Source organism: Caretta caretta, chromosome 14 (assembly GCF_965140235.1).
Source record: "Caretta caretta isolate rCarCar2 chromosome 14, rCarCar1.hap1, whole genome shotgun sequence".
NCBI lineage: Eukaryota > Metazoa > Chordata > Testudines > Cheloniidae > Caretta > Caretta caretta.
Window position 1 is genome coordinate 29,181,148 of NC_134219.1, and position 12,071 is coordinate 29,193,218.

Below are 12,071 nucleotides of genomic sequence, written 5' to 3' on the forward strand. Positions count from 1 at the left end.
TTTAGTTGGTGTTGGTCCTGCTTTGAGCAGGGGGTTGGACTAGATGACCTCCTGAGGTCCCTTCCAACCCTAATATTCTATGATTCTATGACTGTATAATTGGTAAAACTCTCCAATGTAAACAATCTCCACACTGGAGAAAGAAGCAAAATAGTGATTGAGAAAGGCAGATGTCATTGGTGGATCAAAGGAAATGGAAGAAATGTTGATGGTAACCCAGGAAATCAGACAGCACTCAAGTCCCGTGACAACAAAAGATAAACTTGTGCTATAGGAAAAATACAAAGAACAAATCTGAAATAAAAGCAGTAAGTTACAAAACCACAGTCAGAACATAGGAAATGTTACAGTAAAAAACACCGTGAGGTGTGATTGCTTAGCTACAAGCATCAATGAATGATCATTTCCCCATCATAACGATACATTAAATAACACAATGAGATCCATCTGCACTATGTTTAACCAGATAAATGATGGAGTGCTAAGGACAATCAGAGTAATACAAATACCATTTTTAAAATAAGTCAGTGGAGTGGAATTCCACTTCCAGTGGATTACAGGAAAGGAAGCACCCATCAGAAACTGATCAATGGCTCCATGTCTAGTTGGCAGCCGGTATCAAATGGAGTACCCCAAGGGTCAGTCCTCAGGCCGGTTTTGATCAATATCTTCTTTAATGATCTGGAGGATGGTGTGGATTGCACCCTCAGCAAGTTTGCAGATGACACTTAACTGGGAGGAGAGGTAGATATGCTGGAGGATAGGGATAGGATACAGAGGGCCCTAGACAAATTAGAGGATTGGGCCAAAAGAAATCTGATGAGGCTCAACAAGAACAAGTGCAGAGTCCTGCACTTAGGAAAGAAGATTCCCATGCACCGCTACAGACTAGGGACTGAATGGCTCGACAGCAGTTCTGCAGAAAAGGACCTAGGGGTTACAGTGGACGAGAAGCTGGATATGAGTCAACAGGGTGCCCTTGTTGCCAAGAAGGCCAATGGCATTTTGGGATGTATAAGTAGGGGCATTGCCAGCAGATTGAGGGACATGATCGTTCCCCTCTATTCGACATTGGTGAGGCCTCATCTGGAGTACTGTGTCCAGTTTCGGGCCCCACACTACAAGAAGGATGTGGAAAAATTGGAAAACATCCAGTGGAGGGCAACAAAAATGATTAGGGGACTGGAACACATGACTTATGAGGAGAGGCTGAGGGAACTGGGATTGTTTAGTCTGCGGAAGAGAAGAATGAGGGGGGATTTGATAGCTGCTTTCAACTCCCTGAAAGGGGGTTCCAAAGAGGATGGATCTAGACTGTTCTCAGTGGTACCAGATGACAGAAGAAGGAGCAATGGTCTCAAGTTGCAGTGGGGGAGGTTTAGGTTAGATATTAGGAAAAACTTTTTCACTAGGAGGGTGGTGAAACACCGGAATGGGTTACCTAGGGAGGTGGTGGAATCTCCTTCCTTAGAAGTTTTTAAGGTCAGGCTTGACAAAGCCCTGGCTGGGATGATTTACTTGGGGATTGGTCCTGCTTTGAGCAGGGGGTTGGACTAGATGACCTCCTGAGGTCCCTTCCAATCCCGATATTCTATGATCCTATGAAAGTCACAAGAGCAGCTGCAGCCAATTTCTGAGCTGCTATAAGGCCCAGAGCAGGCATGTCACATTCACATAACTTGCCAAAAAAAAACAAAAACAAATCAAACCCACCCCTCTTTTAAACACCAAAAATATACATGAAAATGATGACAAATTTTACCTACACTGTTCCTTTAACACCATAGCCCAGGTGGCTGAGATGAACCCTCCTGGGAGAAACACAAGCCCCTCTGCCTGCCCCCCACAACCAGTGGTGGATTAGCCACTGGGCCAACGGGGCCTGCACCCAGGGAACATGGCCAATTGAGGGTCCTGGAAAAATGGGCACCCCCACACCCCAACCTGCTCTGCCTGCCCGGTACTCCTCCTGGGGAGCAAGGTTGGGCTGGAGGGGCTTGCCCAGCTCCACCCACCCAGCACTCCTTCCGGGGAGTCGGGGAAGCCCCTGTGCCCGGATTCCGCTCCCCGGCAGGACTGCCTGGCAGGTGGGGCAGGGCAAGCCCTTGCACCCCAACCCCATTTCACCCAGCAAGAGCTCCAGGGGTGGGGGTGGGGACAGCAAGCAGAGGGGTGGGGAGGGGACCCCACTTGCTCTGACTCAGGGCCTCACAAAACCGTAATCCGCCTTTGCCCACAATTTATGTCGGCTGCCACTGCAGATGGCACATCCCATGTGTGGCAACTTTCCCCCCCTCTGCCCCTCCTTATCTCAGGGTGGTTTCCTCCTTTACCCCACCTACCCACCCCTCCTCTTAGAGCAGGGAGCAGATTCCCATGGCCAGAGAGGGCAGCAGCCTGAGCAAATGTGACTTTTCCAGATCTCCGAGGGGGAAAGGATCAAATTTCCCCCGGAGGAGGGCTGGGAAGAGCTGAAGTGAAACATGGATGTTAATTTGCAGCCTGCCAGGCCTGAAGGCAGATGGGGGAGGTTCCTAACGGGGCTTTAGTATATTTCACACCCTCAACTTCCTTCATGTGATCTGAGAGGTGTGTGAGGGATGCAGCACCACCATTCGCTTGGTCGAAGGGGAGACCGCCGAGATCCCGATCCGGAGTGGAGTTAAGCGGGGCTGTCCCCTCAGCCCCATCATCTTTAACCTCGCCATGGAGCTGTTGCTGCAAGCAATCTCCAATGGCACAGATGGCTTCAACCTCCACGGTGAGAGGGTGAGTGTCCTGGCTTACGCAGGTGACCTGGTCCTGACCGCGGACGACCCCAAGAGCCTCCACGGTACGCTAAATGCCACCAGTCGAACTGCCAACTGGATGGGGCTCCGCTTCAATGCAAAGAAGTGCACAACTCTCCACATCGATGGCAGCAAAAGGGACTCGGTGCAGATGACGGGGTTCCAGATCTAGGGCGAGTCTGTCATTCCCCTGGCAGAGGGGCAGCCATACCAGCACCTCCGCACGCCAACGGGTTTCCATGTCCGGCAGACACCCGAGGACACCATCCAGGAGATCTTGCAGGATGCCACCAGATCGACTCCTCCCTGCTGGCACCGTGGCAGAAGATAAATGCCCTGAACACTTTCCTGATCCCCCGCATCTCGTTCGTCCTAAGGGGATCTGCCGTGGGGAAGGTGCCCCTCAACAAGGCAGACAAGATCATCTGGCAGCTGGTGAAGAAGTGGCTGTTCCTTCCCCAGAGAGCCAGCAACGAGCTAGTCTACTTTGCCCACAGGCATGACAGTGCCAACGTCTCCCACATGGGCAACCTGTGCGATATTGTGGTGATCACCCATGCCTTCCGCCTGCTGACGTGTCCTGACGCTATGGCGAGGAACATCGCAGCAAATGCCCTCCATGACATGACAAAGAAGCGGATCGGCAGAGCCCCCTCCAACCAAGACATTGCCACCTTCCTGAACAGCTCCCTGGATGGCGAATTCAGACGGGATGGGCGCAACATCGCTTCATTGTGGTCCCACACTCGCAATGCCATGCGTCACCTGGGGAAGCACATTGGCTGCTGCTGGGACTGGTGCGAGGAGCGCCAGGAGCTGGGAGTCCTGGTGCCACAGATCAGGTCCGACGACAACACCATCATCACCCCGAGCACCAGGGGCATGCTGGAGAGGACCCTGAAGGCAGCCATCCACTCACTGTACATGGAAACCGTGAAGCGTAAACTGGACCAGGGTAAAGCCTTCAACTGACCAGCAAGTGGGATGCCAGCAACCACTTCCTCACCGGGGGCGGCTTCACCCATTTCACCGACTGGCGGTTCATCCACCGTGCCCGGCTCAACTGTGTCCCGCTCAACGGAGCCGCCTGCCACAGGAACTGAGACAAACATTGCAGGAAGTGCGGCTACTCCAACGAGACCCTGCCCCACGTCCTGTGCAGCTGCAAGCCCCACTCCAGAGCCTGGCAGCTACACCACAGTGCCATCCAGAACCGCCTCGTGAAAGCCATCGCACTGCACCTAGGGGAGGTCGCCGTGAACTGTGCCATCCCCAGAACCAAAAGCCAGCTGCAATCTGATGTGGTCATCACCAATGAGGCCCAGAAAAAGATCATCCTCGTCAACATCACGGTCTCCTTTGAGAACAGGATCCCGGCCTTCCGCGAAGCCCAAGCTCGTAAGCTGGAAAAATACGCCCCCCTTGCCTACACCCTGAGAACGAACGGCTACAAGGTGCAGATGGATGCCCTGATTGTCGGAGCCCTGGGTGCCTGGGACCCCTGCAACGAGTGTGTGCTGCAGACCTGTGGGATTGGTCAACGCTATGCATGGCTTATGCGGTGCCTCATGGTCTCAGACACCATCCGATGGTCCAGGGACATCTACATCGAACACATCACCGGCCACCAACAGTACCAGGAGGGGTGAGCCGGAGCGACATCGTGCATCAACTATGAGAAAGGGGCCGAGAGACTTTTTCCATATGAACTGAAACCATAAACTCACTGAACATTAATCCTCACCAAATGAGGGTCAATCCATCCTCATCATCGTATCCACTCATTGTACTCCACGCCTGACCAGAGCAGTTATATGAACAACGTACCCTCCTATCTCAGTGTCTGTACTTTGACCCGTTAACCTTTTACCCCCAATCGGGGATATTGCAGATTATATATTCCTTACGCCACCCGATCCTAAATCCTAAACGGAACTTCGCACCCCCTGATAATCGGTAAGTTATTCCTTGATAACCAGAAACTTCTATGCTTAAACTCTGTTCCATTTTTTAAAATTTTAACATCATCTTAATACAATTATTAAATCTATTTCACACCCTCATTTCCCCCCGCCCCTCTTTCCCTGCGAAGAGATGCTCTAGGCTTTGGTTACAGCTGGTCCCGAAGGAAGGCTGCTGCCGCCCGGGTTGGTATCCACGGGCACAGGAAACGGCTGGCTCAGCTGAGAGCGGTTGCATCCGGTGCTGGCAGCAGCGAGAGTTTAGGGCTCCCAGAGGCTGCCACAATCCCAGAGATCGCAGCAGAAGACAAGACAGTGCGCGGCTCCTGACCGGTCAGTGATCACCGCTGCTGGAAGAAGCTGCGCCTGCTACCTCCATTGTGAGACAGGCTGAGCCGCTGCCGCTGCCCAGCGGGGTGTGTGCGGGGAGAGCCCTTCCCCAGCGCCCCCTGTGCCCAGCCGGGAGGACTTTCTCCGGGGGCTGGAACCAGCCCCTGGGGCAGCCCCGGCCTCTGCCGACACCAGCCCCTGAGCCGGAGCCTGCAGGTGGGGGAGAGACCCGGGGGAAAGGCCGGGGCTGGGGGGGAAAGTGACTTTGCACCAACGGCCCCTCCTCGCCCCAGCTCTGCTCCGGGGGTCTGCGAGTCCCGGAGCTGCCGCCCTCCCTGACCCCCCCAGGCTCTGCCCCCCTGAGCGCCTGCAGGAGCCGGGAGAGTGAACGGGCCGGGCCAGGGACCGAGTCTCCCAGCCCGAGGGGAGGGGAGGGGGCAGGAGGGAGACAGGGGCAGAGACTGGCAGGGGCAGCAGGAGCAATCAGCGGGGAAGGAGGTTCCCGGCTCCCAGCCCTGCCCAGCCCCATTCCCTGCAGCACCCCGGGCAGATTGACTTCCCTGGGGAGAAGGGGAGGAGCAGGGAGAGGAAAAGCCAGTTCCTGCCTCTGCCTGGCCTCAGCGCTGCTGGGGGGATCCCCTAGAGCGGCTCCTTTGGTTGGGTTCCTTTCTAGCATTTGGGGAAAGTCTTTATGGGTTTAGAGAGCCAAGGTGGGGGAGGGGATATCTTTTATTGGACCAACTTCTGTTGGGGAGAGAGAAGAGCTGGAGCTGCACAGGGCTCTTCTTCAGGTCTGGGGCCAGGTCTGTACTGTGGGGAAGTCACCAGACATTTTTCCAGCATTGCAGTCAAGTCTCTTCTTTTGTATACAGCTTGGCTAAGAGCGCTCCCCAGAGACGAGCTTGCCAGGACCCTGAGATAACTGTAGCTGGACCGAGCTCAGACGGAGAAAAAGAAAGGTACATGGGACCGTCTGCAAGGGCTCTGGGGGCTGTTCTGAGTGCGGAATGGGTGGGGGATGGCACGGGGGTGCCAGCATGGTAGGAAGAGACAGATTGGACTCACAGGGTGTGTCTACACACACAAAAAATGCCTGCAGCAGTGAGTCTGAGAGCCTGTGACAACCTACTGGGGCTCACACTCCAGGGCTCCCCATGGTGTAGACATTCAGGCTCGGGCTGAGGCCCTCCCCTCTCACCAGGTTTCAGAGCATGGGCTCTAGTCTGAGTTGGAATGTCTACACTGTTATATTTAGCCTCATAGCGCAGTTGACATAGGCTCTGAGACTGGCTGCTGCAGGGGGGTCTTTTGCTTTGTGGACATCCTGGATGACACAGTATGAGGGTGGATACAGGGAAGTGGCTGGAGAGGGGGTGATGGGACAGGGAGGTGTTACATGGCTTCTATCCCCTATTCCACAACAGGGCCCGTCTCTTTCCCCCTTTATACAGCAACATAGCTAGGGGTGGAAGACTTGCATATTTATTGATAAATGTCAGTAAACATCTATTTCACAGACACAAACCAATGAAAAAATATTTCCCTCAATAATACTCAAAATTTACAAATAGCCAAAGTAAGAAAAATGCAGTTTGAAAACTTATTAGAGTGAAAAATCCAGTGACGTAGCCTTTTGAATTAGGCTCGTTACAAACAGACTAGTGAATGTACAGTAAAACAAGGCTTGATTTGTTGATTGAAGGATATTTACTATGTCTGTTCTGACCTGTGATGCTGACAATTTAGCGGTTTTGAAAGCTTTACATTTTGGAATCTGAATATCTGCTGTCTTTAAATAATTGCCTGACCACCTCCCCCCCCCCATTTCATACCACTGCAAAAATGTAAATAGATAAAAATCTAAAAATGTGCTTTAAAATAAACATCAGTATTATCCATCAGAATTGTAACAAAATGAAAATTGAATGCGACTAACCCGAAATATAGCAGACCGACAATTCTGCTGTAGTTAAGATAAAGCGTCATTTTCTGTTTAACAGTGGACTATGGTAGAACCTCAGAGTTACAAACACCTCGGGAGCAGAAGTTGTTCGAAACTCTGAACAAAACATTGTGGTTGTTCTTTCAAAAGTTTACAACTGAACATTGACTTTAATACAGTTTTGAAACTTTACTATGCAAAAGAAAAATGCTGCTTTCCCTTTATTTTTTTTAGTAATTTACATTTAACACAGCACTGTATTGTATTTCCCTTTTTTTTTTGGTCTCTGCTGCTATCTGATTGTGTGCTTCCAGTTCCAGATGAGGTGTGTGGTTGACCGGTCTATTCATAACTTTGCTGTTCATAACTCTGAGGCTCTACTATATTCTGAGAGCGATACAATCAATTTGAAGATTGTCTTGACATTTTCTGAGCCTCATACGGGTACTGGGGTAGTGATAATGTTCAAATCTGGGATCATTTGAGCAAGGATTTCCTGAGTAACCCCCCCTGAAAAAGCAATATTTTACTGAAAAACCCCCCAAGTCTCATTCAGCTACCATGTTTCTTTGCACACCTAGGGCACTAACCCCTCCTCAAATTGATCTCAGTCACCTGGGGTTTATCTCAGCTCGCACATGGCACCTAGTGCCCTTTCAGGAAAGCCATATTGAAAAAGTTATTAACATTAGAGTCTGGAACTTCAGGTCAGCATGTTCCAAAGTGAGGCACTTAGCAGAGTGAAATTCACATGTGCAGCAAGATCTGGGCACGGTTGAAGCCAGAGGCTTTCCAGGCAGTGACGGGGGTATACTGTGGTTATGGACCCTGACCCATGCACTGTGTGTTTGAACCCTGCCTTAGGTAGTTTTCAAGACAGTGTGTCCTGTGCTCCTTGCATTCTACATGGGCTTCTTTTGGAAACTGTTTCCTGAGACCAAACTTTCTGGTTTAAGAGCAATATTAAAGTAGGAGGGAATGGGGCAGATGGGGTGTATGTACTTCGCTGTGTTTTTAAACCAAGGTGCACAGATTTTGCCTGTCCCTCTCTTCCCAGGATTGGGTCCATGCCAGGATAGGGCTTTGGTCTTGGCAGGTTCAGAAAGGTATAAGAGGTGGCACAACTTCCATGCCAGAGTCAGAACATCCCCCAGTGTGTGGCGCTCCCTAAATTGTCTACAGTGGGACCCGCCCATCTCTCAGGAACCATCTGACCCCACTAAGGGTCTCCAGGAATATTTTCCCACCCACTCGAGACATCTGTAAATGATGCTGTCTCCAACTAACTGGTCTCACCTGTTTCTCTTTCAGTGGAGCAGATTTTTCCAGTTTCCCAAAGGTAATACTGGTCTCACCTGTTTCTCTTTCAGTGGAGCAGATTTTTCCAGTTTCCCAAAGGTAATGTGATTTCCTATCTGGAACCAGAGGCAGAGCTGTGAATCTCAAATCTCCAGGCTTTGAGGAAAGGGAGATCCTTAAAACATGAACACAGGTGAGGAGTTGGTGAAACGGATGCAGAAATTATCGGTCACTGGAGTGAGTGGCTGGGATTCCCATAAAGGCTTTGTGCACGCCCCAGTATTCTGCCTCATCTCACCCAAGTCCTCAGCAGGTATCGTATCCTCACAGCAGGTATTGCTTATGGCTTCCCATCCACCCTGAGGCCAGGCAGTCACTCCCTTGCCATTAAGTGTTCAGATTGGCTGTGGAGGCAAAATTGGTCCCCTCCACTCTTCTGGCGAGGGATTTGGCTCCTGATTTTTCAGTCTCCCCAGCAGTTATTTTGGTTTGTTCCCCCCTTTCCCATTCCCCTTTTTGAGGGTTCCTTTCTCCATGGCAGAGAGAACATTTCATGTCTGGATTCTCTTTCCCAGCAGGTGATGGGACGGGGGGTGAGAAACAGGAGGAGAATCCACAGCAGGAAGGTCCTGAGCAAGTGGAACCATGTGGGACAGTATCGGGAAAATCCAAAGGGGATGTTTCCTTGAGTCCTGAGCAAGAAGAAGGCGGTGAGACTCAGCGCAGGTCAGAGAGGCAGAAGAGCAACCAGCAAAGGAAGAGAAAGGATGAATCTACTTGCCAAGGGAGAAGTTTGGAGGATCCTAGTGAAATCATGGTCCAACCACGAGTCCACACGAAAGAGAAACTGTATAACTGCCCAGAGTGTGGGAAAAGCTTCGCTCAGATATCAAATCTTCTGGTACATCAGAGAATCCACACGAGAGAGAGACCCTATAAATGCCCTGACTGCGGGGAAAGCTTCACGCTGAACTCAGACATTATTTCCCATCGCTCAGTCCACACAGGAGACAGGCCCTATAGCTGCCTTGAGTGTGGAAAATGCTTTGCTAATTTCTCATCCCTTATTTCACATAGACGAATCCACACAGGGGAGAGACCCTATACGTGCCCCGACTGCGGGAAGAGCTTCAAGCGGAGCTCAGACCTTAGTAAACACCGGAGACTCCACACAGGAGAGACGCCCTATAAATGCCCCGAGTGCGGGAAAAGCTTCACTCAGAGCTCAAACCTGGTTTCGCACCAGAGAATCCACACAGGAGAGACACCCTATAAATGCCCCGACTGTGGGAAAAGCTTTAAACAAAGATTCAGCCTCATCGTACATCAAAGAATCCACATTGGAGAGAGATCCTATAAATGCCCCGACTGCGGGAAAAGGTTTAGTAACAGCTCCCAACTTATTAGACATCGACGAATCCACACAGGAGAGAAGCCCTATAACTGCTCTGAATGTGGGAAAAGCTTCAGTCAGAGCTGGGGAGTCCTTAGACATCAGAGAATCCATTCAGCAGAGACACCCTATAAATGTTCTGTCTGTGGGAAAAGCTACAAGGGGAAGGATTCGCTGAAGTCCCACCAGAAAGTGCACACAGCATAGAAGGTTTTGGGAGCTCTTCCTGTGGGGCACTGGATCTCAGCCCTCTGGAAGCATGTTTCATCTGAGGATGGTCTGGGCAGGGGAAGCAGACTGGTGGCTGGTCTGGGTTTCAGTGGAGGGTGGTCGGTGAGGGAAAGGGGAGGAAGAAACACTGGGTACTTGGTAGATGAGTCATTTCAGGGTCTGGGGGAGCAGGTGTATCAGTGGGGATACATTTCTGTGCGAGGGGCCCTGCAGGACTGTAGTTTATAGAATCATAGGACTGGAAGTGACCTCAAGAAGTCATTTAGTCCAATCCCCTGCACTCATGGCAGTACCAAGTATTATCTCTAAACCATCCCTGACAGGTGTTTGGAGATCTTTAAGAACAGGTTAGACAGTAATGGAGATTTCACAACCTTCCGAGGCAATTTAGTCCAATGCTTAACCACCCTGACAGTTAGGAAGTTTTTCCTAATGTCCAACCTAAACCTCCCTTGCTGCAATTTAAGCCCAATTGCTTCGTGTCCCATCCTCAGAGGTTAAGAAGAACAATTTTTCTCCCTCCTCCTTGTAACAACCTTTTAAGCTTGAAACCTGTTCTCATGTCCCTTCTCAGTCTTTTCTTTTCCAAACTAAACAAACCCAATGTTTTCAGTCTTCCCTCATAGGTCATGTTTTCTAGACCTTTAATCATTTTTGTTGCTCTTCTCTGGACTTTCTCGAATTTGTCCACATCTTTCCTGAAATGTGGCGCCCAGTTGGGGCCTAATCAGCATGGAATAGAGGGGAAGAATTACTTCTTGTGTCCTGCTTACAACTGCTTACAATTAGTTATAAAACACCAAGAGCTGCTGATCTGAAGTGACAGGATGTCAGTGATGCTCAATTTATTTGACGTCTCTGCAGCTGCAGGGAGGCAGGGGACAGAGACCGGAGAACTCATAGGAATACATTCCCCCGAAAGGATTTTGCTGTTTCGGTGTGGGCAGTATGGTGTAGTAGAGCAGAGGCTATTGGTTCTCTGGACTCCTGGGATCTAGTCTCAAATCTGAGTGGAGTGAGGGTAGAGAGCCTGGCAGTCACGGCTCTTGGATTCAATACCCAATTCTGCTAGTGTCCCCTTGTGCGACCTTGGTCCATTCACTTCCTTTCCTCTCTGTGGGTCCATTCCTCCCATCTCTACAATGGGGATAATAGCAGATGCCCACCTCCGTGTGAAGGCGTTAGGGGTCGCTGATCATGGTGTGGTCAGTGGCTCAGGAGGACAGAGGTTCCAAGAGAGGGAAAATGTCATTATTATTGTTATTATTATTATTATTACTGTATTGTATTATTCTCTGATACTCTCCTGTCCCTTCCCAGCTCTCTCTGTTGGGAGGACGGCTTTCCTGAGTTAGCTTGAGTCCCTTGTCCATGTTTCAGGCAGGGGATTATGCCTGAAATAGCTTCCTGGGAAGGGATTCTCCCTTCCTCTGTGGACAGAGGGTGGGAGAGATGGGGTCTCATGGGTCTGTTTCAAGTTTCAGGGAGTCTTTATGTCTCTTTGATGTTTTTACCTCAGTAGGTTACTTTTTTGCCCAAATTAATGTCTAATAAAACATTCCTGGTCTGTCCTGGTCCCCCAGGAATTTCCTTCATTTTTGGGCTCTAGGGCCAGGGGAGAAGTTCCCCAGACCTGTTCAGTTTCCTTCCTGAGGAGGAATCACTCCCCAGCCCTTCTGCTGACGTCTCTTGTGAGGGCTAAAGGTTTAATTTCAGGAGAGGGCCATGCAGCTGTCAGAGAACTCAGCTAATTTACCTTCTTCTTTGTGTTTCTGGACCATGTTGCAATTTGAAAAAAAACAAGCGAGTGCTGTGTACTTTGCATGGGTTTTATTAGAAAATATAATCAAGCAAATATGTAGATTAAACAAACATATAACTGAGGCTAAAACTATTCTAACTTCACTAAACGTAGACGGAGTTGATCATGGTATTGTTTCCGGGTTTTTTTGGATCATCGATTTCCAATCGAATTAATACCGCAGGTACTCAGATCCCGAGGCTGATGAAAGAAAGAATTGCTTTTAGTTAATCCTGTGGCAGGAGACCAAAGGAGATGCCTTTAGTCTAACACCCTCTGTGACAGATGCAAGACCTTGGAAGTATGGAAACCTAAAAGACTATTG

At 50.1% G+C, this 12,071-nt stretch overlaps 1 protein-coding gene and 1 non-coding gene across 2 annotated transcripts in view; both read left to right on the forward strand.

Annotated features, from left to right (window-relative positions):
- Positions 1 to 4,935: 4,935 nt before the first annotated feature.
- Positions 4,936 to 8,366, forward strand: LOC125621809 (uncharacterized). The gene is made up of 3 exons (XR_012664941.1): positions 4,936 to 5,083; positions 5,953 to 6,039; positions 8,334 to 8,366. It is a non-coding gene; the product is annotated as an uncharacterized LOC125621809 (transcript).
- Positions 8,367 to 8,521: 155 nt separating this feature from the next.
- Positions 8,522 to 12,071, forward strand: part of LOC125621808 (uncharacterized) — a 69,341-nt gene continuing 65,791 nt past the window's right edge. The window contains 2 exon segments of the mRNA XM_075119712.1: positions 8,522 to 8,634; positions 8,900 to 9,915. Coding sequence (XP_074975813.1) covers positions 8,535 to 8,634; positions 8,900 to 9,915 — 1,116 coding nt within the window. The 5' untranslated portion in view covers positions 8,522 to 8,534.